The sequence below is a fragment of the Parasteatoda tepidariorum genome, chromosome 9 (genome assembly GCF_982258835.1).
Source record: "Parasteatoda tepidariorum strain Cologne lab strain chromosome 9, Ptep-v5.0, whole genome shotgun sequence".
Classification (NCBI taxonomy): Eukaryota; Metazoa; Arthropoda; class Arachnida; order Araneae; family Theridiidae; genus Parasteatoda; species Parasteatoda tepidariorum.
The window spans coordinates 59,797,503-59,824,706 of NC_141763.1; the positions used below are offsets into that span (position 1 = coordinate 59,797,503).

Here is a 27,204-nt window from a genome sequence, read left to right on the forward strand (position 1 = left end):
GCAAATTAAAGGAACTTTATTTACTTTTTAACAGTAAATTGGATTATACTATAACAATATTTCCCAGCTTACAAAAGTTAGAAGAAAAAAAATGAAAGAAAATAATGTTATTTAGAGTGCATTATAGAAATTTGAACCGAAACTTTTGGCTTAAAATGGAATCTGGATTTTCGTTGACTTCAAAATAGCTCCCTGCACCGATTCAAACACATCTTCAATGGAAGGGTTTGCGTCCACTTCGGTCACAATATCTTCGGGCAAACAGGTGCTGAAGAAACTTCTGAGTTCAGTAACATTTCGAGAGTAGATCTCGTGTTCTGCCTTCACTGATTCCGCAGAATCTTGAGGCAACTGAATCAGGCGACTCATGGCCACTCTCTGGAAGCAGGGTCGCTGATTTAAATGATACATCTGACCTGTAAAGGGATCTAATCTCCGGGGCTCGACTCGCTCCATGCAATTCCATAAAGTCACCCCAAGAAATATTGCTCTGTAGAAAAAGTAAACAAGAAGTATTAAAAAAAAAGTATGAAAAATTACTATTTTGGTTAAGTTTTGGTCTTTGTTTAACCGTCGCACTTGAGCTACACTTATTGGCTATTACAGGATTCTCCTTATTGGTCATCCGAAAGCACTAAGACGGTACTTCTTTTTATTTTTTATTTCATAACCGTCGTTGAACAGTCGACCCAATTTTTTGTGTTTAAGACTACTAATGTTCAACTCCGTAGCCTTGTAATTTAGAACCCAAGAGACAAGGAAACTTCTGGTTAAAGTATTGGGAGAAAATTACCTTCTTGGAGGACTGCTTGATGGAACTAACCCGTATTTGTGTTACACGGAGAGAGAAACCGCCAACGGTTAGCCTGATGGCAAGGGGACTCTCCCCCATGATCCGTCTACTATTGTTATGTCAGCACTGTTGTAGGTGAAACCGGATGTGAAATTCGTATCGACCTGTCATCGCTGGGATTCGAACCCGGTTCACCTCATTGGAAATGAACGCTCTATTCCCCGAGCCATCACAGTTTAATAATACTGGCTCGTCATACGAGGGTTGTAAACTAAATAGTGGCAACTTAACCTTGAAACTCACAGAAGGGCGGGCATGCGCAAATTGGATATGGGAGCGGTGAGGTGGCGCTGTTGTCGATGTGTAGAGTGCAAAAAAAGTCGATTTGCTTAGAAGGGTAGTTGTTGTGTGGCGTTCAAGTTAGGAGTTTCGTTTCCATCGCTCTAAAGCATGTTTTCAAAAGGTGATAAGCTGTCGTGGCTTAAAATCGAGGTTGCCCGTGGCAAAAATGCAACAGAATGCTATCGAGGATTAGTGGAAGCCTGTGGAGCAAATGTTTTACCGTATAGGACAGTAGCACGATGGGTTCAAGCATCTCGTCTTTTTTCGTCATAAAGCCTTTTCACAACATGCTTTAGAGCGATGGAAACGAAACTCCTCACTTTAACGCCACGCAACAACTACCCTTCTAAGCAAATCGACTGTTTTTTGCACTCTACACATCGACAACAGCACCACCTCACCGCTCCCATATCCAATTTCCGCATGCCCGCCCTTCTGTGAGTTTCAAGGTTAAGTTGCCACTATTTAATTTACAACCCTCGTATATATTATTATTATTATTTGGTTGAACGGGTAGATGGCGATAGTAGCCCACAAAAATTGTGTCGGCTGTTCAATGACGGTTAAAAAATTAAATAAAAAAATTGCAATGATGATTTTTTGAATTATTTTACGGTTAATTTATTTACATATTAACGACTTTGAAAATTGATTAAAAATATCTTAAATTTTATTTTAAAAAGTGATATAATTTTAATACTCATTTTTGGACTATTCACAATGATGTTTGAAATGTTAAGCTGCCCACCTATTTACTTGAAATCCCTGCAGTGATTGTATCAGAAGATCAGCCTGTTTCTTTGTGTCAGGGAAGTTGAACATCACCCAACCTCTTTCAAGGCAATCTTCTTTTAGAAGTCTTTGAGATGCCACCTCCACCAACAGTTCATTGGGAACTATGATATAAAAATTTGCATTTGTATTAACTTCATAGTCATAAATGCCATCGTACAGAATCAGGACTGAAAAATTAAAAAGTGGTAACTTAAATGTGGGCAGGTCTAATTTGACAAACTTATTTTTTTCTTGCACTTTAATTTTTACATAAATAGCCATTGTTAGTTCAATGGGTAACTGAATAATTTATTATTTTGAATTAAGTAGTTGAGAATTAAAAAGAATCAAACTTTTATTACCCAGCCCACAAATAAATCTCTAAAGAACAATTGGTTTACCAGATTTTTCTTTTTATCCTGATTGACGCCACTCTGAGATTGCATATACGATTTGCCGTCTTGAAGAGGTTAAAAAGCAAACTTTTCTCTTAAATCTTTATTTATTTTTTAATAATGCAGTTCTTTTTTCAATTTTTTTCATCAATTTTTAATAAATATGTAAAACAATACAAGCAATTTCTAACTACAACACATTGTTGGCTAGTATAGCCATTTTCAAGCTAATATCTTTGTCCAACCTTTGTTTCGGATTGATATTCCGACGTTGGCATTATTTTGTATTTACATCAACTTCTTTCATGTCTGGTCAAATAGTTCAGTTGGGTAATGCGTTGTGCTAAGGTCGTAAATAAGATTGTCCCATGCACCAGTGTTACTATTATCCGTGATTTTGACTGAGTTCGTATTTGTGACCTATCTATGCAATATTTTATGGATAATTTAAATAGTTCGTATCAATTACTTAAATAATTAGAATCAATAATTATACAGTTAAACAGATTTATGAGAGTTTTTTGCGAGTTATACGCAATACAAATATATCTGACCTCAAATCGAAGTTTATTGTTGGCACGAAGTTTCTGAAGTTAATAAGAAAAGGCAGGAAAAGATAAAGAACAACTTTTTTCAATGAATTTCTTAGACAAAAAGTATAAAATTAAATAGTTAAAAAAAATTAAAAAGAATTTTTTAATGCATTTCGAATGACAATAATTATATAAAGCTAAAGTGGTGACTTTTCATATGCTTTCTTTAACCCTTTGGAATCTTCTTTCTTTCTTTTTTTTCTTTATTTGAAACAAATTGGGTGCCTGGGTCGCGCAGCGGCCCCTAACCCATACATCATGAAAATAATAAATATTGTATGAAAACATTTTGTATTGTGCATCATTATGGTAGCAAGCTTTGGAATCAGAGTTGTTTAAATACCAGTTTAAGGAGAAACAGCTAAATTATAAGCTGGTAGCTTTTAAATAATTTTTTTGAACCCTTTAACATTCTCTTTTTAGCGATTGGGAAGTTATCAAAGCATGGCAACATACTTTTACTCCCACCGTTTATTTATTCAAAATAAATGCATGATGAGTCTCACTCGTCAAATTATGCCAAAGGCATAACTGCCAACTTTTAATCCCTTCCATAATGATTTTTCCCAGTGGTAATAATATGGAATTAAAATTTCAATTTTAAGCAAAAAGATACGTGGCATTTGAAAATGCTTAAGATGACGCCTATGATGGTAACACATATTAATATTATATGCTGAATTTTTTTAAGAATAGTGGTGATCAAAATTATTTAAAAATTAAGTTTATGAAAGAAAAAATAGTATATATTTACTACCACTTTAAATATGAAAATAAAATTTTACGCCAAATGCGTAAAAGTTGGCAGGTATGCAAAGGGTTATAAAAAATTAATGCATTCTTACATCTCATTTTACATGGCTTGCCCTTCACGCTACACAGTGAATAACGACAAACAGATTTTGCTAGTTTTATAAAAGGTTTAGTATGACAAATCCATACCTGCCAACTCTTCCGGATTTTCCGGAAGATTTTATTTTCATATTTAAAGTGGTAGTAATTATATACTATTTTTTCTTTTATAATCTTAATTTTTAAATGATATTGATCACCACTATTCTTACAAAACTTAAGCACATATATTAATATGCGTTACTGTCATGGTTGTCAACTTAAGTTTTCTCAAATACAACGTATTTGTTTGCTTAAAATTGAAGTTTAAATTCCATTTCAATACCACTGGGAAAAATAATAATGGAAGGGATTCAAAGTTGGCAGGCAAATCTGAAAAAAAAGTGATGAATTATATAAGTTTACGAATTGCTGAAAAATAGTGGTGGAATAAAAATCTACTAAATTGAATTTATTAACACGTTCAAGACGGGGTGACCCCCGGTGGGTCACGCTAGATTATCTCATCTTGGCAGCACACCGGAGTAAAAACTGGTAACAATAAATTTCATTTTTTAGTTTTTTTTCGGGAATAATAAAAATCCATGACTACCAATTGTTTTTAACGGATGCAATTTTTATAATAAATTGCTTCTTCGCCGTGATAAATTTCCTTACAGGGAATTGTTATTGTTGAGAATAGATTAACTCCTCCCAAATATTATCTAATATTAAAATAGTTCTTCTACCAGTATTTTCTCTTTTCCCGTACCAGTATTTTCACTTTTCCCGGCGTGAACGTGTTAAACCAAGAATCACAATTCATAAACTACCACTTGAAAATATTCATTTGCTGTCCGGAGAAAGTTGTCATCGCTGTGTATATAAATAAAACTATTTTTGTGTGTTCTACATTGCATTAATTTCTTCAAGCCATTTTAGTAACGATAATAATATTAAAAAAAAAAATTCCTCGAATTATATGTTTCTAATAAACTTGGCTTCTCCGGTCACCGGTGACCCCCATGGCATTCAACATGTTAAGATAAACTTTATATAAAATTGAAAATCGACATTTACCTGAAAAATCTACGAAAATATATACACTCGATTCTTATACATTTGTTCTTAATATTATATTACATTTCTTACATTTGCGTGCAGAAGAATAAAAATTTTTTTCAAAATTATTTTATTGCCCTACTCCAGTCGGTTTGATTTCAGTATTTTCAAATTCAGACTGTCACCTTAGAATTAGACTCTATATACTTATATAACAGTGTTGTATGCTACATGGTATCTGTAAAAAAACTGAAATTATAATAAGTTGGTTACAAGTAAATTACCAGGTTCTGAAGTTTTTAATATTTCGTAAAATTTCTGTTTTAAAGGGGTATCTTTCAGGGCAGCTTTTCTCAACTCTTCTTGGTAATCAACTGTAAAAAAAACATAAATTAACACAAGGAGGAAATAGGGACAAGCGTAGACGAATTTTATAATTTTGCCATAAAAGCTAAATAATCATTATTTTCAAGACATCTAGTAATCTTTACACTCTAATTTGATCATGCATCTTCATTTTGATTATTACATAAGCTAATACGAGGTTCGTAGGCACTCAGAAAAAATTAATAGCTGGTGTCAATTTTCTTATAACGAAACTGAACATTTCTTTATATCAGCTACCACTATCGGAATGCAATTACACTTCTGTCAAATTAGGATTTATCAATTTACTTATCCTAGTCCTAGTGTTTAGATTTTACTGGGCACCTGGGCCGCGAAGCGGCCCCTATCCCATTCATCTGGAATTTTTGAACAGTTTTGGTTGAGCAATGAGGTAAGCAGGCAATGGAGTTGCTTTTATGAATGTTTCAAGCTCTTTGCTTGAATAACTAAAAAGGAATCAAAAATAAATTGAGCAGCTTCCTCTAAACTGTGTTTGTTTGATTTTGGAGTTGTTCAGAATTGTATCAGCATGAGTAAACGTTATTTTCAGAAAGGTTGATGAAACTATTTGTTTTGATAGTTATGATATGAGGCGTCGGAGGTGAAATGTGCAGCTATTGGTATCAATTTACTTATAATAAATTTACAATATATAAATTTACCTATAGAAAATAAAATAATCTGGTAGCTACAAAAATAATTAAAAAAAATTGAAAAAAGATTAGTATTACTACCACTTTTTAATTTTTTCCAGATGCGTATGAACCCTGTACTATGGTTACATAATTATACATTTTTAAATGATATTTTTGTTCACATAAGATGTTTATGCAAACCCTTTCGGGTCGACTGTCACAAATACGTGCCAGCATAAAACTGTATCAATCAGGGTAAAAAGATAAAACTGGTAATCAAAGTAATTCTTTAGCAGTTTATTTGTGGGCGGAGTTATAATTGTTTGATTTATTTAAATCACCATTACTTTGTTTAAAATAAAACTATTTAGTTATACTTTGAATTAACATTGATTATATATATGATTAGACTAACAGTAATTAAAATAAAAGCAAAGTAAGTCTGTCAAATTAGCAACGATTACATTTAAGTACGATTTTATTTAATTTCAACATGATTCTGATTTTGTACGAATGCTTTTCTGAATCAACCGTCCCCAAGGAGTTAAAGGTGATGCATAGGTGAGGATAAAAACTGTTGGTAATAATAATAAATGGATTAAAAATTAAAAAATTAATGGATTTAATCAAATTGGATGGATATATTTTTTAATCAAATTTGATTTACGCAAAATGTGTAAAAATTTCGAGTATTTTCTTTTATTCGTTAAATATAATATTTCATTCAAATCTCTTTAAATTAAGAGTAGCAAACCACTTAAAAAGAAACATCATATATTATAATATAAAAATAAAATGATATCGAATCAAAATAAGAAAAAAATCAAGAATGAAATTTACGCCACGCGTGCCCAAGTTATTTTATTGTTAAGCGTACCGCATTTAGGCATTAATTGCTTCATTTAAATATTTTTTTTTCATTGTCGCCAAATTATTTTTTAAAAATTATTAATTTTAATTTTTCTCGGCGTTCAATAAAGAAAAACAATTGAAGCCTTAGATTTCACAATATAAAAGTATGGATATTAATATGGTATAAAAAATGCATGGCTCATAATTAAAAATTTTTTCGTTCTTTAATAAATTAAATAATAAAAAATAACTATTAAAAAATTATTTTTTTGTCTGAATTATTCTTAAATTGCGCAATTTATTTTAAAGCCATGACTAAAAACGCAAAAAGTGAAATTAACACAATGGAACCAAACTTTCATTTACTTTCCTTCAATAATTAGGGTTACAATTTCCAGATTACGGCTACCCCTTATCATACATAATTAATCATTCATAATTAATACATAATTAGTTTTTAAGAAGTGGTAGTCAAAAATTTTTTAACTTTCATTTATAAAACCAATAATTAAATAGAGAAACATAAACTTCACTGCCATTTTAAATATAAAAGTTGTCGAATTGGCAGCTATGCAGTCATTTACCTGCCAACTTTTGCGCATTTGGCGTAAAATTTTAGTTCTTTATTTAAAGTGGTAACAAAATGTATGCTTTCTATACATTCCTTGCATTTATAAACTTAATTTATTATCTTTTTGACCACTACTATTTTTAAAAAAAATAAGTATGAATATTAATATGCACTAGCGTCGTGGTAGTCCTCGTATGCTTTTTCAAAATACAAAGTACATTTCTGTCTAAAATTGAAATTGAAATTCTATTTTACTACCACTGGGGAAAATCATCCTCGAAAGGATTAGTTGGCATCCATTCGAATTCGCATTCAAACTACCAGAAAGAGCCATCTTTAAGATACCATATCAAGATGGATGGGAAAAGTTAACGGCCTTAGGGTGCCTAGATAAATTTTGATGATGTTTTTTTTGTTTTGTTTTTTTTTGTTTCCCACATTGCAGCAGACAACTGACACACTTGTATACATTTGCTCTTTCTGAGAGTAATTTTTTAAGTGGAAGGGAAACGAGAATTGAAAAATAAATTTTTTGGAGAAATCTTTTAATATTTTTTCTAAGCGCAGACCCGCAGCCCGTGTCTTAACGATAAGTCCCGCAGTGGACTGAGCGGATCATCCTCAGGGATGTTTCCCAGACCGTCGCCAATAGCCCATTGTTCAGCTCTAGTGCGACGCAAAGGAACTACAACATCTAAGCGCAGACGCACAAAACTATTTTTACACGTTTCACAATGATTACAGAATCTTTCGAAAAATCTGGAAGAAGGAGTAATCTATGACCTGAGTGTTACATGAAAGTGGGGTATCTCTCAATAATGTCACAAGGATTTCGTAGGAGTGAAATATTTGAAACGCAGCATTAATGCATAACTTATTTCGCCACCAGAAAAACGCGTATGAAGTTTCCACAGAAATTCTGTGGCTGTTGAAAGTAAGCAATTAAGTTTAAGAGCATTACTAACTATATACCTTGTACTAAATTATACTTCTCAGCCAGCATTTTGGCCATTGTTTTTCGGCCACTTCCGTAGGGTCCAAAGAGAAGAACTCTTGGCAAGTAAGGAAGAGATGGTCGTTGACTGCTTCGCACAAATTCTACGACTAAGAAAGAAAAAAAAACACACATTAAAACGATCAAAATTTAACACTTTAAAAAATTCATTTTCAAGGGACAGAGAAATGGAGGAAATGATAAAGAAATATTTCAAAAAGCAAGTTAACTTTTTCCCTTTATCCTTCAGTTCTTTAAATTTTTTTGAAGATCTTGTCTTTTTTCACATTGCATAAGTTTGAATTGTTTATATTATGGTTGTAGTTAAAATAATTTTAAATCAAATTTATTAAAATTAAAACGCAACGTAAGAGCTTGAATTTTCCTATCCTCAGGACAAATCTAATAAAAAGAATAAAATTACCAGATATGAGAAACGTATATTACTTAGATATATAGAATAGAGGAAGCATATTGCTGACAGCTACTGCTTTTCTAACTTTCTTTGTGACAGAGACCCGAAAATAATAAATGCGAATTCTCGTTTTCATGCGATAGTAGGAGTTACTACAAAATGTGGAAGACAATGAAAAAATGAGCCAAGTCACTTAATTCGAATTATACCCAGCAGCACTTAATAAACTAATTTTTACTACTATTTAGCAGTATGCTACCAATTTAGCAGTAAGGAGTACTTTGCATTTTAAAGACACAAAATTGATAAAATGTAATACATTTATCATTTGAAAAGAACAATTTTAACTATAATCAATAGCGCAAAGTCTCCCACACCTCCAAAGAAAAAAAAGGAATAAAGGTCAAACGGAATGAATATGAATGGTTTTGTGAATATGATTGGTTTGTCTTATTCACTTGTCAACCACTACAGATTTGATTCTCAAATATATATCATAAATTTCTTTTAATTTCTTTTAAAATCAAAGACAACATGAAATATAGCCCGGCAACCGCCTTTTTCCTATCCGACGGAGTTTTGTCCCGTAAATTTTGTAAATAGCTGTAAATACTTGTAAATAATTTTGCGCATTTATTATGTATTTCCCCTTTTCCCTGGGGCTATGTGGCTACTGTGCACCTGTGAAGCTCGGGGTAATACCTCGAAGGGAGGCGAGGCAGTCTGCCACAAAACCTCTTCTCTCTCTCTCAAACTTGTTTGTTCAATCTCACTACTTCATTTTAATTTTCTCTCAGTAAAAGATACTGAACCCCAACTTTCACCTCTCAGTTGCGCTTCGGCGATTTATTATTTATTTCCACTCAGATGAATTAGTTGGAGCCCCTAGCGGGGCTGATGCTAAGATAACCAACACATATGAGTATGAGTTCTTTTAAAATGGTACATGAGCACAATTGGATCATTTTTTAACCGTTTCGGGACTAGCGAGTCATAAATGCATTCGTACGGAACCAGAATCAGAATGGAAAAAAATAAAAAGAGGTAGCTTAACACGTTCCGGGAAAAGTCAAAATACTGGTACTGGAAAAGAGAAAATACTGGTATAACTATTTCAATATTAGATAATATTCGGGAGGAGTTAATCTATTCTCAACAATAACAATTCACTTACAGTGAATTGTTATTGGAAATGTTATTGGAAATTCATCACGGCGAAGAAGCAGAGATGCCAACTTGCTCCGGACAGCAAGTATACATTTTAAAGTGGTAGTTTATCAATTGTGATTCTCGGTTAAATGAATTCAATTAAGTAGATTTTTATCCACCACTATTTCTAAATAATTTGGAGGCTTATGTGATTCCCCACTCTGGAATATTTATGCCATGCTTTACCTTTTAAAAAGCAAGCAAAAATAGTCAAATATATGCAAAATTTACTTGTAGTTATTTACCAATTTTTCAGTTATTTCGGCGTGTCCGGAGCAGTTGGCATCTCTGAAGAAGCAATTCAATATAAAAATTGCATCCGGTAAAAGCAATTGGTAGTTATGGATTTAAATTATCCCCGGAAAAAAACTAAAAAATGAAATTTATTGTTACTCCGGTTTCTGCCAAGATGAGACAATCTAGCTTGACCCACCGGTGAGTCACCCCGGCGTGAACGTGTTAAGTTTAGACAAGGTTTATTTTTTATAATTTAACAGTCTTGTTTTTGCTTTCATTTTAATTCCAACATATCTTATTAATGTTAGCTCAAAGTGTAACCACATAATTTTTATTTTGAATTAAGCAGTGATAGATTATGTAAATCAAACTATTATTACGCCTCCCAAAATTAAACTGACTAAGTCTTTGTTAACAACCACATATTATTTGATCAAATGTATAAATATTAAAGCAAGATAAATTTCTTTCTGGTATTTTTATGATAGGTGTTCGGTACTCGCGCAAAGCTGGTTCACATTTTGAATGATCTATTTACAAAAAACTGCGTGGAGGCCTTCTTATGAAGGAGAGGATGTTTTAAAAAATCAAACTAAGAATAAACAGCCAAAGTAGAAACCAATTGTAAGTTTTTGATTAAAGATTATTGCTTTTTTTTCTATTTATTTGATTAGTTAGTTAATCACTATGCCTAAGATACCTATTTATGATATAATTTATATGGTGTGGTAGTAATAAATTCAATATCTCTTTCTGAAATAGACTGATAGCTACATACTTTTTATTTTATTCTTAAAACATACTTGAAAAAAGCTGTTTGTGTCCTGAAAATTGAAAAAACTGGTAGCAAAACCAGTTTAAACTAACCTTGATTTCAGGAGAGAAAGGTTGACAACCTAGACCTAACAAAGTTAATACGTGTATACCGGACTGTTTCTAACATTAAAAAAGTAGATAATTTTTAATTAAAAATAATAACTGCTTTTCACTTTTGAAAAAAATCTAGAAATAGTGGCACTACCAGTTTTTCCGACACTCCGCGTATTACGCCTTTTTATTAATAGACATGTCACGAACCAGTAGCTTGTTATTAATCATAGATGCCAATCAGGGCTGGAAGCCTATATACACCAAGACGGAAAAGAACTAAAAGTAATAAGACATTTAATTCTAGAATTTTTTCCAGAAAAATAAAATTTCTGCAACTATTGAGATTTTTTTTTACAATTAAAGTATGTATATAAATTTGCTTCCTTCCCTAGACTCGCTAACAGCCACCCCATAGACTGCTGAACTCAAACTGTCTTTTATTTTAACTTTTTATGCTATTTCATGATGTATGGGATAGGGGCCTTCTGCGCGGCCCCGGTGCCCAATTTTTTATAAATAAAGAAAAAAGAAAAGACCCTAGACTCTCGGTGGCTGAGCGGTAGCGCTTCACGCTCCCGTGCCACAGGTCCTGGATTCAATCCTCGGGCCGGGCAAGGTTGATTCAGCCTTTCATCCCCTCAGTGGGTCGATAAATGAGTACCAAGCATGCTTGGGAACTAAGCACTGGGGGCTTCGCGTTCGGCTGACCACCTAACCGGAGCATCAGCTCCTGCTCCCCAGAGCCCAAGGTCAAGAAGGCTGAGATGGGAACAGTAGGCCGGCCCTTTATGAGGCAGCTACTGAGTTTAGTTTTTCTTTCCATAGAAAAAGTAATCACGGTTGTCCCTTAGCACATACCAAACAAATATATAAGTTGATCTTAACATCGATACTGTGAGAGAATTCATCAACAAACTGAGTGCCAGCTTCTTCTACAATGCAAAAAATACCACTACAGCTGACTTTAACTTAATTCTGAGCAAAGAACTTATTCAAGACAGCAGATATTATAACCCAATCACTAATTTCCTGCCCTCAGATGGAATATTATCAAAAAGATATAATAGATAAGTCTCCCTCCCCTTTATTATTACTATGGATACTTCTGGGAAGGTGAATGGAACACAGGTGATTCTCAGTTCGGGAGTATTCCACCCTTAGATATTAACCTTTTGCACTCGAGAGATCACCACTGTCACTTGTAAACTACCCACCACTCTAAATGTGAAACTTTTTTCAGCTTAATGTTTAGTTACTACTTCATTCAGTGATCTCCGGGTATTATAAGGTAAGGGGCCGTTCAAAAAGTACGTACACAAAAATGGAGAAATTTTAAACCCCTCCCCCCCTTCGTACATTACCGTACATAAGGTCTTACTCCCCCCCCTTAGAGTACGTACATTTTATTAGTCTACCCCCCTTTTTCATAAAAATTAAGATAATTATGTTTTAAATAAAATTAAATATTTACTTAAGGAGTGTGTAGGATAAAGTCAAATTTAAATTTGGTGTATGTTTAAAAAGTACGTACTTTGTATAATACCTCCCCCCCTCCCCATCGTACAAAACCGTACATAATAGCAAATGCCCTCCCCCCCTTCGGGATGTACGTACTTTTTGAACGGCCCCTAAGTTTGTAAAAAATCTTTAAAAATGTTAGTGATTGCGACCATTTTTTTAACAGCTGAAAGAACTTCGAGTGCAAAGGGTTGACCTAATTGCCCCCCTGACTATGTTAATTTTAACGTATCATTACTCTATTAACCCGTTTTGACCCGAATTTATAAATTGAAATGATACAAAAAGTGGTTTTATGGGAAAAGTGGTATTATATATTATCGAAATTAATTGGTTTTTCTATTGTTAGGGCATTCAAAAAGTCATTGATAGATCAGAAAGTACTTGCTCCTTATAATTCTAGATCTAATCAGAAATAACTAAATCATTCTGGTATCTGAGAATCTTTTAATTCAAACAGATAAATGAAAATACTGAAAAAAGTTTCCCACCACAATGAATGTCTTTGAAAAAAGGAACTGTCCTAAATAAATGATGCTGGGCGTTAACCGGTTAATTCAATGTACAATATTTATTTATTTATTAAGTTAATATATATTCTATCTAATATTATATATCTTAACCCAACTGCCTTGATTTCCCCCAACTTATCTATGCCAAAAGTACCAGTTGCCCTAGGGCAAATTACAGACTAAGAGGTTTGGTGCCCGTTAAAGCTGGCAGGTACCTTTACAATTACCAGTTCGTAGTCGTCCTTGAAAAAGTAGGTATTGTTGAAGAATTTGAAAAAGCGAATAGATTTACTCCTCCCGAAAACTAGTTATAACTGAAATGGTCTCGCTTTCATCCATGATGCCAACTATTGTTAGCACTTATTTAACTGCAACTGACAACGATAGAAAGAAGCATTAAGACAAGGCTGATATTGTATATATATTTAAAGTTCCTTTGTTTAAATGTTGGTAGTAAACAGTTTTGAGAACTTTACATATTTTTTAAAATGAGGCTTAAACTAAGTAGTGCAGATTGAACATATTCTTTAACACGTTCACGCCGGGGTCACGGTAGATAGTCTCATCTTGGCAGCGCACCGAAGTAAAAACTGGTAACAATAAATTTCATTTTTTAGTTTTTTTCCGGGAATAATAAAAATCCACAACTACCAATTTTTTTCAAGGGATGCAACTTTTATATTGAATTGCTTCTTCGCCATGATAAATTTCCTTACAGTGAATTGTTATTGTTGAGAATAGGTTAACGCCTCCCGAATATTATCTACTATTGAAATAGTTCTTCTACCAGTATTTTATCTTTTCCCGTTCCAGTATTTTCACTTTTCCCGGCGTGAACGTGGTAATATTAACATCATCAAAATTTTTTTGTATCGCTTATCAAGCATTGACTCTAAATATCGTGATAGTCTTAATATGAGTGTTAATATGTTAATAATCTTCTTGAAATCATGTATCGCATAAATAATGTAAATATCTACAGGTAGTTTGTGTCGCGAAGGGTTGCCTAGGTATAGGAAAAATCTAAAACTTGTAGTTAGAGCTAAGTTTTCTAAAAGATATTAAATTTTTTTCTTTTTTAATTTAGTCATCACTTGGAGTAAAAATTAACAGGAAAAACGAACGGAAATAATATTTTTACCGAACTAAATGCATTAAAGAGGCCTTTATGTGTTAAGCCACTGTTAAAAAGATTGAAAAAAAATGTTGGGTATTGTGTAAAATGGTAAGTGCTTTTCAAAGAAAGTGTAGAAACTTCTAAATGTTGAAAGTAAAATAATATTACTATGAAAAGAATTTTTTTTTTAAATTTTAAATTAAAATATGTTCTCAGTACAGAGATAATATTTTAATTTAAGAGAAAGAATATATTTTTTTATTTAACAATTGAAAAAAGTCTTTTTGTGGTGTATTTTTTTTTAAATAGCAGCTTTTATATATTTAAAAAAGCACTTACTTTTCCATTTGTTGCTTGAAATTTTTGTTCAATTTCCTTTATTAATTCCCGAGATTTAATTTCTTCAATTCATAAGTGCCAAAAAATTCAAATTATTCTGACTGAATTTTTCTACTTTTAGAAAATCATTTATTTTTTACGAAACACATCAATGATATTTTCTGTATATAGTTTCATAAATTTTTATATTTAATTTTTTTAGTTTAGTGGATTTTATATTTTTTATTAAAAGTACTTATTATTTCATATAAAGCTTGAAATTTGTGCTCAATTTCTTTCAATAAATTTCGAAATATAGTATTTTTAGTGGAGAGACAAAAATTTTTTTTTGTAACTCTCTGGAAAATTTTTTTTGTTGAAAAATCATTTTATTTTGCGATAAACCACATGAAAACCTATTTAATGCATATTGTTTCATAAAAATTATTCTCATTTTTTTTTAACGTAAGTAGCAAGGCATTAGTTTTTAGCAAGGTCTTCTAGTGCTGTAGAATGAAACTCAAACCATTACGGTAAAAATTGTACCCCCGACCAGTCTGAGTTAGGAATTTTTAAATATAAGTAACCACAACCACACGAGTAAAAAACATAGGGCAGCGCTTACAATCTAATCAAAACTTAAACAAGTCAATTTTTAATTACAGAACTTAACCCTTATTCGGAATTTGTTGACCGTTTTCACAAGAAAATAATTTTCAATAAAGTCGAGAATTTCCAGTTTTTTTGCTTTATATTACAAACAAAATATGCTATGACAAAAACAACAAATGAATATAACTAAGATGTCTTATTAGCAGTTATAGCGTGTGTATATAGTTATAGTTTTTAAAAAAAACTCTCTTCTCATAGTATAACAAATTGTTTTTAAACAGAATTATGTTTAATTTTTTAAATAGAATGTATTTACGATTAACCTTTATTGAGAGATGTATGAGCTTCTGAGTACTTCCCGATTATGAATTTTTTCATGTAACTACTTCTGTGGAGGTCCAAAATAAGAGATTTTTGCCCGGCATATTGCAATAATTCTTTTCGATCTTCTTCATACTGAGCACCTGAAAGCAGGGTGCATTATTTAATTATTTATTTTCTTAAGAAATACTTTTTCGTATTTTACTTTTTTGTTAACACTTATAATTAACTAGCTTTCCTGACTTTTGTTTATTGTAAGAAAATTTATTCACCCTTCTGGAGATCTCTAATTTATACGTTCGTGCTTTTCTATAGTTGGAGTTCCCAAAGATCCGTCATAAACATTCAAGTGACAGCAAACTACTCATCAAAGCAGTTTGAAGTTTTCTTAATTTCACAACCACTTCAATTTAGTGAACATTTATCTTAGACTTAAACTGAGAATGAGTAAGATGTTCCTGTGCGTGGAACGGGGACTCCACATCATCACATGAAATGATACCCTAGGGCGACTGGAATAATAGCAGTGTATAGTATATTACATACCTGCCAACTTTTAATCTCTTCCATTATCATTTTTCCCAGTGGTATTAAAATGAAATTAAAACTTCAATTTTAAGCAAGCAAATACGTTGCATTTCAAAAAACTTAAGTTGACAACCATGATAGAAGCGCATATTAATATATGTGCTTAATTTTTGTAAGAATCAAAATCATCAAAATTGTGATCAAAATCATTTAAAAATTAAGTTTATAAAAGAAAAAAAAGTATATATTTACTACCACTTTAAATATGAAAATAAAATCTTCCGGAAAATCCGGAAGAGTTGGCAGGTATGATATTAGTGTGAGAGAATAACAGAAGCAGTAGCAGACTATAAAAGTCTGTGCTTGTCTTTTTTCTGTCTTAGGGGAAAGTTGGGTTTAAATGCTAGGAGTGAAGTACTCCAGAGTCAGATATCACCGATAGTCATTTCTAGTCTCTGGGAGTTAAAGATTTGGAGCTGCCAACTGCTTCGGACTTTCCAAAGTATTTTTAAAAAAGGTAGAGAACTTTTCCTTTCTTTTCAATGCCTGCCTGGGGAATGACCTTTCGTCATACAAGCATCTGAAGGGCAGATTTGAAGACTTCTTCCTTAGGAGCACCATGTTAGGTGGGTCAACGTTGCTTCCACAGTAAGTACAGATAGTACAGAGAACGAAAGAACATCCATGCCTTTCCTGGGATTCAAACCTTAAACCTTTCTCATGTAAGAACAGTTCCCTGACCCTGACGGCTCGGTAGAGAACAACAAACTAAGATTTTCAGACTCTCGGTTAATTTTACTAACTTTTTAAGAGGCTGAACACGGCTTAAAGGGGCGTATCACATAAGCCTTTGAATTATTTCGAGTTTGTAAAAACCCTATAAATCGAATTTATTAAGCCAAGAATCATTCACTAAAAGACTACTACTCGGAAATATATATCCGTTGTCCGGATCAAGTTGGCATCTATGAAAGATTTATCTAGCATATATCAGACTTCTACAAATGCAATAAATTTCCAAACCTTTGTGGTGAACAAGAAACTTTAATTATATTCTATAGCTTTAATTTCCTTACCACTTTAACACGTTCACGCCGGGGTGACCCACCGGTGGGTCACGCTAGATTTTCGCATCTTGGCAGCGCACCGGAGTAAAAACTGGTAACAATAAATTTAATTTTTTAGTTTTTTTTCGGGAATAATAAAAATCAATAACCACCAATTGTTTTTAACGGATGCAATTTTTATATTGAATTGCTTCGTCGCAGTGATAAATTTCCTTACAGTTAATTGTTATTGTTGGGAATAGATTAACTCCTCCCGAATATTATCTAATATTGAAATAGTTCTTCTACCAGTATTTTCACTTTTCCCGGCGTGAACGTGTTAATATTTTTGACGGACCTTTGGGATCTCCGCCTACGGAAAATCGGCAGGAATTTCCGGACCCGATATTTTATTAACAAAATCTTTTCTGCATCTTTTTTTTTCGAGAAATACCGACTTTTAAGAAGAAAATAGCAATGAATGTGAGGCAATCATGGAGGTAGTGAGGGCCGCGAACAGGGGCAAAGACTGTAATTTATATTCAATAAGAGGAACAGTAATTAATAATATTACCCTGGTAATTAATAACAGCATCTTCAATGACAACTGAAAAAGTAAAGAAAGCAATTTAAATGCCTGGAATATAAGAACACATTAAATAGATGTATGATAATAAACTATATACATTGTTTTAGAGTTTAGGACTCTCTAATAAACATAGATGGAGTTGCCCCGTAGATGGAGTTCCCCAAAATGAGGCTTTTATGCTATAATTTATAATAGTATGATTTCCTAAATGTATAACATTAAACTTTTAATAATGGTTTTAGCCACATTCTTGCTGTTTATTATTCATTGGTTCTTGTTTACATTAAGTCCTTATTTACGTTTTCATTTTCATTAACAACCAGCTGATATATGATGGATGTAAGACCATTCTGGAGTAAAAACTGGTGGCACAAATATTAATCAAAACAAAAAAAAAGAATATCTTTTCTTTTCTTTCCTTATTTTTTTCAAACTTAGAAAAAAAAACGAATTGTATCAAAATGAAATGAAGCTACTTCAGGACATATTATATTTAGCCTACACTTTCTCGAGTATTCTGTTTTTATTTTTCTCTGACGTCAATGATCACATGAGTAAAAACGTTTACTGTCAGGGCTTGATTCTTTTCAAGGTTGATACCCAAGAATGGGTTGCTAATTAGCATTTTTTCGCTTAACTATATCAACCCTGTTTAAAATCTGCAATTACTTTAAGAGGTAAGCGAAAGGATGTATTGATAAAATCTTCTGATCTTTGTAGAATTTTGGTTTTAGAACAGGAATTGATTATGCAAAAGTGCGCCAGTTTAATTTTAAATTTGCCCTAAATATATGACGTCATTAAAGAAACAAATATTTTATTTTTCATGCCTTCATGTAAATTTCATTTATTATCACATTGGTAAACACTTTTTTGTAGAGAAGCTTTTTTCAACTCGTTTTTGTAGACGTCACATTTTAGTGAAATTAAAACGTCACAGTTTTAGAAATAAACAAAACACATGCTTGCTTTAAGAATTTTATTCTCGATATTAATATGTACGACAAGCTACTTTTCATTTTTGTAACTGGATTTCTTTTCCGATGTTCCTCACACCGTTTACGAGATAGCTGCGAATATTACTACCAAGTGGTGCAGTAAACTTAAAATTGCTATCACCCACCTGGACCCCTTTGAATGCGTGGCCCTGGGATGTCATGTCTATTTATAACGAAAAGAGCACTGAAGAACTTTAACTTATTCTTAATTATAATTTATTCCTTTTTTAGCATTATTTTATTTTATAATCGTCGTTGAGCAGTCTACCCTATTTTTTGGGTTTACGACTACTAATGTTCAACTCCGTAGCCTTGCAATTTTGTGCCCAATCCAGCAGACAAAGGAACTCCTAGATCAAGTATTGGGAGAAAATCGCCTTCATGGAGGACTTCTTGATGGCACTAACCCGCATTTGAGTTACATGGAGAGGAAAACCACGACAACTTTCCGCGGTTAGCCTGACGGCAAGGGGACTCTAATCCTACATCCGTCTACCACTGAGAATATTTTTGCGTCAGCACTGTGGTCAGTGCAAGCTGGATGCGAAATTCATGTAGACTAGCCATCGCTGGAATTCGAACCCGGTTCCCTTCATTGGAGGGTGAAAGCTCAATCCCCTGAGCCATCATGACTTAATTTTTAGCATTATTAATAAGCTTTTATTTATTTATTTATTATTTTTTCAGAATTTTATTGAATGAATAATACTAAAGACATAGAACGTGCAGGGTTAGTGTTACAAAAGTGGGGCCCTGCCCTCCTTAAATATTTGAGGCTAAGGGCCCCCAAAAGTTCAATCCACAGTTAAAAAATGGAAGAAAATGTGTCAACACAAAATGATAATTGAACTTTTGAGCAATATTTCTTCACCATTTAGAAGACACGTAATTGAAAAATATTTTTTTTTCTCTTTAAGATGAATAATTCTAAACAAAATAAACTTGTCTTCTATTATGCATTTTAAAGATAACATTATGGACAAACAAAAGGAATTTTTAAATTTGTTACAATAAAGCAGAATCTTTGGAATGGTACTCTTACTACATCAATTAAAAAAAGAAATTGTTTAAAAACCGAAAGTAAAATATTTCACTTTTCAAATTATGTTTGAAATTTTTTTAAAAAAAATATGTAAATCAAGTAGTGTATAACAAATCCAATAACATTTTATTAAGATTTCTGAAAAATCAGGAAGTTTAATTTTTTTCTTTAGATCCCTTTCAAGTGCCCCTCTCACTCTCAGTCCGACCCAAATTCAATCTGCCTTGATTGGCATAATTACTTTATTACATTACAGAAGCAAAGATAAAACTCTTCTATTCTCAATGTGTTTAAGGTTATAAGGACTCTTCTACACTCCCTTTCCTGTACTAAGAAACTCAAATTTGAAACATAAATAAAATAATCACCAATATGAGTTGGAAATATTCCAATTTTACGAAGAGTGTATGCTTGTCTCCTAGTTTTAGGAAATCCTTCAATCAGCCAACCATTTCGCAGGCAATCAGCTTTCTCAACTCGTCTCTTTATTAAGTCAGCCCAAGTTGTATAAGATATCTCCATTTCATCCTGCCAGAGAAAAGATATTCTGAAACAAGCGTCATCATATAACAATACAAACTATTTACATAACTCGACTTGCTGTCTAAACATGAACAAGTATAAATACTGTCAATAATATGTCAAGAAAATTACATTGAAATGCGTATCGCGAAATAAAAACGCTATGATTGTGTTTGGTATCTAAAAATATTGACGTAACCAAAAAACATTCTGATATCTATTTCTTTCATCTGATGTATACTAGTGTACGATATGCACGATAGTATACACGATCATCAAAAAGATCGGTGATCTTAATACAGCTCTCTCGGCTTCTCACAAAACAGCAATGAATCAACCAGTGGTACCCGTTCATCGTATTCTATCACAGCTATAACTCTGGTGGGAGCAATGTTGTAGTGCTAAACACACTGGTAGTCTCTGGTAGTGGTAGTCGCAAAAAACTGCTTACAAGACTTATAAATGTAGTTAACCCTTTTGAAGGCCGTGGTAAGTATACTTACCACCACGTTTTACCACTTTTAATTTAGGTTTCCATTTTTCAATAACTTTCTTGAAGTGAGTTTGAATAAAATTGGTAACCATTTGTCACTTTTAAAAAACGGATAAAAGTTATAAAATACATAATTCCTTCTGAAGTTTGTAGCATTTAAGGAATTTATTTTGTAAATAAAGAAAAATAAAAGTCAGTAAGTTTCTAATAGGTCATGTTAAGTATATTTACCACAAAAAAATGACATTTTTATGAACTAAAAGAGTTTTTTTTTAATATCAATTACTGTTCTTAAAACAATTTCAATTCCAAAAATACTTTAATTTACCTTTACTAGAAATAAAGGGCCCATTAAAAGGTTAAATGACTGTTCTGTCTAAAGTGGAATCATAACTTTTGTGCGAAAAGTCGCATAAACTTACACACGTGACTTCAATAAATCAAATTCGATAAAAAGTAAATATGAGAACAAAATGAGATGAGTCGTAAAAAATGGTTCTCGAACTTTAGTAAGACAAGTCATGAAATGGTTTCCATGTGATTTTCAAGGGATCAAAGTTGCAAGAAAGTGGCAACAAAGTCTTCAAATGACTTTAGTCACCGTAAAGTATATCTTTGTCGAAAGTCACAATACATAATCACGGAGACTTTCATGTGATATCACAATATAGAGTAACATCAAAGTAACCACTTGGAGACAATTCAAAACGGTCACACCAGTGACTGTGACGGCTAGGGCCGTTTTTGACTTTATTATGATGTCACTGTGACAATCTGTGCTATGTGGGATCTTTCTTTACTTTAGTGACACTTAATTTCGAAAATTACATATTATTCATCTAAATCACATAATCAATCAAAAATGTATGTATTTTTTAACTTACAGGACGATTAAAAGAAGTCAGTTACCTTTGAAAGTTAAGTCAATAACATCTTTCTTAATCAATAACCTTTGAACAAATTGTAATTTCGAAAGAAACTCAATGTTGAGTGCACTGATAAAAATGGCTCTTTCAGCACGCCTATCTTTAATCATGCATATGACATGACTGTGGGCGGCAGATTGAGCCGAGTAGTATTTTTTACTACAAATTTAATAGTAAATAATTCTCGAATTAATGAGAAGCCGAATGTTAAAATTTTTATTCCATTGCTTAATTTGTAAATTTTCTTAGCATCTGCAATCTTTAAGTTTCTGATTTTTATAGTTTTTGCTTAGTAAAAAAAATTTAATGTTAAGTTTAAGACCCAAAACTTCAGCGGCAGGGACACTTACAATTTTTTAACCCAGAATGAAAGAATATTTTGCATTTTCTTTTTTTCTTCTGAAAATGAAAGCAACTAGAATATTATAAGTAAATAATCTAGAGTCGTGATGGGACAGGAGATAGAACGTTTGCCTTCCTAGGCGGTGAACGAACCGGGTTCGAATCACTACGATGTCTGGTCAATACGAATTCCGAATCCAACTCGCAGCTACCGAAGTGTTGATGTAAAAATATCCTCAGTGGTAGATGGTTATTGAGTTAGAGTCCCCTTCCCGGAAGGTACTTAATCCAGGAGTTCCCTTGTCTTCTGGATTGGGTTCAAAGTTACAAGGCAACGGAATTGGACATTTGTACTCGTAAACCCAAAACTGCGTCGGCTGTTAAATGGCAGTAATAAAATAAAACAAATAATCTAAAAGACTAAAATTAATTTTCGAAAGAAAATAAATAAATAAACAAATAACCTTGAGCAAATAACCTCAGTAATTTAAATAAATAAACTGTATAGAAATAAATTAATTTAATAGTAAAAATTATTTTAAAAGAAATCCTTCCGATTTTTACTGAAAACCTTTCCAAACTTACTGAATACTTCCTTCCGCTATTACTCTCTAGATCCTTTATCAAACTTCCAGTTGTAATGTAGATTAACTTCAAGTGATTGGCCAATGTGGTGCAAACCAATTTTCTATTGGCTCCTGGAGGACCAAGCACATAAACGTTTGGCACTAATGGGGTGATAAAAAAGATTAAAATGAATTTTGATCCAATTTACAAATATAAACTACACTAAACAGGACAATGGTATAAAAAATCATTTAACGAAAAAAAGGAAGGAAATAAAAATGTAAGGTTTTTGTAATCTGCTCAGGCAACAATATTTAAATTTAAAATTATGTTCAACTCCGTAACCGTGAAATTTTGAATCTAATCTAGAAGACAAGGGAACTCCCGAATCGGTCTTAGGAAAAATTTTCCTTCGTGAAATTTGCTGCGTTGAACGGAGAGGAAAACCTCCCATGATTAACCTGACGGGAAAGGGATTCTAACCCATGATCTGTCTACCACTGAGGGTATTTTACGTCAACACTGTGGTCGGTGCAAGCCGGGTGCGGAATTCGAATCAACCAGTCATCGCTGGGATTTGGAACCGGTTCTCCTCATTTGAAGGCGGGCGCTCTGTCTCCTGAACCACCTGGGCTCCTAGGTCCTAATTTGTAAGTTTTTCTCTATGATTGAATTAATTTAATGCGTTAGAGTTATTTTGTATAAGAATCTAATTAAATTAGTTTTACCTTTACAGCCTCCTCCTTTCAATAAAAAATCTCTTAAATAAGATGCAGGATTTTCCGGGCGATCAATTGTTAACTTCTCGAACATATTCTAAAAGAAAAAAAATTAAATATTTCACGAAAAAATTGTTGCACCTCATGAGGTAAATTTGTCATATAACTGTCATGTTTTTTACTAGATTGTAGCACAGGAGAGTGATAGACTTTTCGAACTCTCTAGTTAAAATTTTTGATTTCATTTTTAGAACAGATAAAATTGCCTTTTGAAAGCTTCTTTTCCTTAATCATTATTTTGTAGCCTCTTCCTTTAAGCATACTCTCATGAATTCTTTAAGAACTTAGCAGTAAAGCATTAGTCATATTGAAATAGTAAGTCTTAAAATAGTTTTTCTTTTTAGACAAACATGTTATTATATCTTATGAATTCCTTAAAAACCAAAAGGAGTAAAGCTTTACACGTATTAAAAGAATAAGTCTTAAAATAGTAATTCCTTTTAAATTAATATGTAATTATATGTTGTGAATTCTTTGAAAAAGAAAAGGAGTAAGGCATTAGACATATTTAAAAAAATAAGTCTTAAAATAGTTAGTTTTGTAGACGAATAAGTCATTATATGTTATGAATTCTTTAAAAACCATAAGGAGTAAAGCGTTAAACATATTAAGAGAATAAGTCTTAAAATAGATATTCTCTTCAGACGAATGTGTTTATTATAAGTTATGAATTCTCTATATGTTGTCCCTACGTTGATCTTTTGGCTTTCTTATTGAGGACCTTGCATGCACAAAGGATTTTTTTACAGGGGCTACACTTAAGTAGCGAAAATATAGCTATTACTGGACAATACACTTTCTAATATAACTTTATGTATTTTTAAGCACTTTTCAAAAGCTCAGTTCCCGAATTTATAATATCACTGAAACTTTTATTTATCTTTTCAATTAACAATTTCAGGAAAAACTATAATTAATTTACTTTTTACACAGCTTAACACAGTACAAGTCTCTGAAAATTTTCCCTGCCTGTTTAATTAAGAATCCCAAAATTTGGAACTTTTTGATTCAATTTCGGAAATTTAAAATTTTTTTTTATTCTCTTATTTTGTTTAATTTTTTTATTAACGTCCATCATGTTCAGTGTTTGAAATAATAAACAAAATAAAGAAATAATAAATAGTTAAAAATTAAAATGTTGACGGAATTCAACATTTTTTGGTGATTTTTTGCATGCACCCGGCTAGCCGAAAACTGCCCAAAAGTTATATAAAGACAACAAAAAAAAGTGTTTAGATATTCTGAACTTGCTACTTTCCTCAATTAGAGTCAGTTATGTTGCGACTAACACTCGCCAATTTGATGGTTTATGTTATGATTGTTTATGTTATGTGTGTTGATTGTTTTTGTGTTTTTGTGTGATTGTTTTGTGAAAGTGTTTAGGGGGAAAACATAGATAAATTAACAATTACGTCAAACCATGATAAAAACTTCATCATCAAAAGAAAAATTAGAACTTTGCCCTTATGAAGACACTCTGAATTATGCTGCGCACGATTATCTTGCTTTTGTAAAACAAATATTAATAAATGCGATACAAATGCTTACGCTATCATTTTTTTCTGAAAAAAAAAGAAGCAAATATCTTTTTAATATTTCGAAGGCTAACATTGTCATACCGGAAATCACAAATAATGACCTTAGCTTACTATTTTAAAATGGTGTAACTGCTTAGTAAAATCGGTATTATTCCATTTCGGGAGGAAATGCCTCAATACCTATAAAACCTATACCGGTAGTACCTATTATCACAAATAATTATCATCACTGGTGTCAATAATAGCTTGGCGATTTTTTTAAAATCCCCTTCAAAATGCAGAAACTAAAATGAATACAAATTTACCTACGCCAAAATTATAACCAAGTATTTTAAGTCCAAGGAGAAAAATAGCTAGAATTAAACTATCTTAAGCCTGATACAAATAACTTTTAAAGATTCTTCTAGCGTTAAGGAAATAAGTCTAAATTTAGAAAAATAATCGCTTATTAAAAACGCTAAGCTGCACTACACAACTTCACTGTTTTCTGAAGACAAAGAATCAAGCAGTTTCTTAAAAAAAAATAATAATAGAATTCTTCCAAAATTAAGAAAATATTCAAATGATCATCTATGAAGGGCTTATTTGAACAAATGATGTTTCACTCATTTGTCACTTAAACCTTTTTTCTTTGACTTAAATCAGTTTAAATTTAAATCTGAAAGAAAACGAAAAATACCTGAAACAAATCTAAAATTTTCTTGTTCTCAGCATACGCAAAAAAATCTTTTGAAAAAGTCAATGGTCTTTTAGTTGCATCCATTTTTGTTGCGATTATTTGCTATCACCGAGGCTGAACTAGATCCGTAACTTAACTGTTACGGGACCTACGCTAACGGACTTAGCTAACTTGCCACAACGGAGATATAGTTTCCATTCTGATGCTAGTCCGTGTAAAAAAGCAACCCTTTTTTTTCGTTTCAATGCGGGACAAAATGGTTAAACTTTTAACCAAATGGTTCAGCGCTACGAATCGGCACTACGGTTAACTACTAGCTAGAGGATGAGCTAATCGCTTATTTAATATTTTTAATTGAATTTATCGCTGTTATCGCCTGACTATTTGTCAAACTTCGAATCAAATAATTAAGAAAACTCCGCTTTTACGTTTTATAAAAAGGAGGATTTATTAACTCAACAAAATTGCGGCGTCGTCATTCCAAAGAAAACTTACACTCACTCAAAAAACTATCTACATTCCAAAACTATCACCATGGCAACCACAAAATTCTACTCGTTGCCATCTAGTAACTGACATATAAGTAAATTATTTATCATAAAATACGATGCGCATGAGCACATAATATCTTATAATACTGAAGACGACGACGGGATGACAAATGAAGAAGTTCTATTGAAGATTGGGGAAGAATTTTGAGGAAAAAACGGTTTTTGTCCTACCCGATTCTCAAATGTTATTTTTTTCTCGACAACGAAAATTGTGAATTTTGTTTTGAAATTTTTAAGGGATGTAAATGAAGGTTTGTGACATTCGAGTTTGTGACATTTTTGTTTTTACGATTTCATTCCAATGCTTGCTCCTGAAAATTCTCAAACTGAAAATTTGTTTTTCTCAGAACCAGCTTTCATTAGCCTAAATCATGTTTCCTTCCTGATCTTTAAATACCAATAAATATTGTTTGTAGTTACTACATAAATGCTTTTCGCTAAATTATAAAAGTTCATTTTTACTGTTTATAATATAACTTGTCAAAAAATAGATAAAAAATACAGGACTTAAAAAAAGTGAGTCAAAATAATATTCACAAATAATTGAACTATAAACTAAGAAAAAAGTTTTGGAAGAAGTTTTGAGACTTTAATGTCTCTGCACAAAGGTATAATGTAAAAAAAATTCCTACCATTAACATAAATTTGCAAATTTCCATCTTTATTCAATAATTCTTGTTAAAATGAAGCTTTAAAAAAAACAAAAAAAAACAAACTTTTAAGTCTTTACAGTCACAGAGAAGTATTTTATTCATACACGCCGTAAATATAATCATATAAAAGTAAACAAAAAAAGAAAAGAGGCGATAAATTATAAACTGTAAAAGTGAATTCAAATCTCAGTATGAACTAAACGTTTTCTTTCCGTGTTCCTATAAAGTAATGCTGCCTTTTGGTTGAAAACATCAATAATACTTGAGGACTATTTACCCTGATGTCAACACGAGGCTTTTTCTAAAGTTTCTTCTCGCCTTACGAGCCGTTGCGGGGTCTAGCAGCATCACTAAAAAGAAACGAATTTCGATACTGTACGTTAAAATAGTTGACACTCTGTGATTTATAATATAGTGTCTCTGTCATATTCTTGTTTACTTTCGTAAATTATATCCCATTTTTATAACTGGAACGATTGCATAGGGTTATTTTGAAATCAGTAGACAAGCTTGGAGGTGAAGAAGGAATCATAAAGTTTAAGAATTGCATAGTATGTCATCGTATGAGGCTTATCTCACGGGCCTTTGAACAG

The 27,204-nt window shown here is 32.2% G+C and overlaps 1 protein-coding gene across 1 annotated transcript; it reads right to left on the bottom strand.

Moving 5' to 3' along the window:
• Positions 1-25,602, bottom strand: LOC107450763 (adenylate kinase 8). The gene is made up of 10 exons (XM_087150521.1): positions 25,408-25,602; positions 23,140-23,227; positions 22,430-22,572; positions 19,930-20,089; positions 17,507-17,539; positions 15,361-15,501; positions 8,208-8,339; positions 5,075-5,164; positions 1,884-2,031; positions 1-490 (listed from the first exon to the last, which is right to left on the bottom strand). Exons 1-10 carry the CDS (start codon positions 25,489-25,491, stop codon positions 151-153), a joined length of 1,359 nt encoding a protein of 452 aa, XP_087006647.1. The 5' UTR covers positions 25,492-25,602; the 3' UTR covers positions 1-150.
• Between the last annotated feature and the right edge of the window lie 1,602 nt (positions 25,603-27,204).

What these genes read in the sequence shown, in the direction of transcription:
- LOC107450763 (XM_087150521.1), bottom strand. Translation starts at nt 25,491, where the DNA reads ATGGATGCAACTAAAAGACCATTGACTTTTTCAAAAGATTTTTTTGCG. An exon ending in AAATTTTAGATTTGTTTCAG is followed by an intron (nt 23,228 to 25,407) that starts GTATTTTTCGTT and finishes TTTTTCTTTTAG; the next exon opens with AATATGTTCGAGAAGTTAAC. An exon ending in TGCTGTTATTAATTACCAGG is followed by an intron (nt 15,502 to 17,506) that starts GTAATATTATTA and finishes CCCTGCTTTCAG; the next exon opens with GTGCTCAGTATGAAGAAGAT.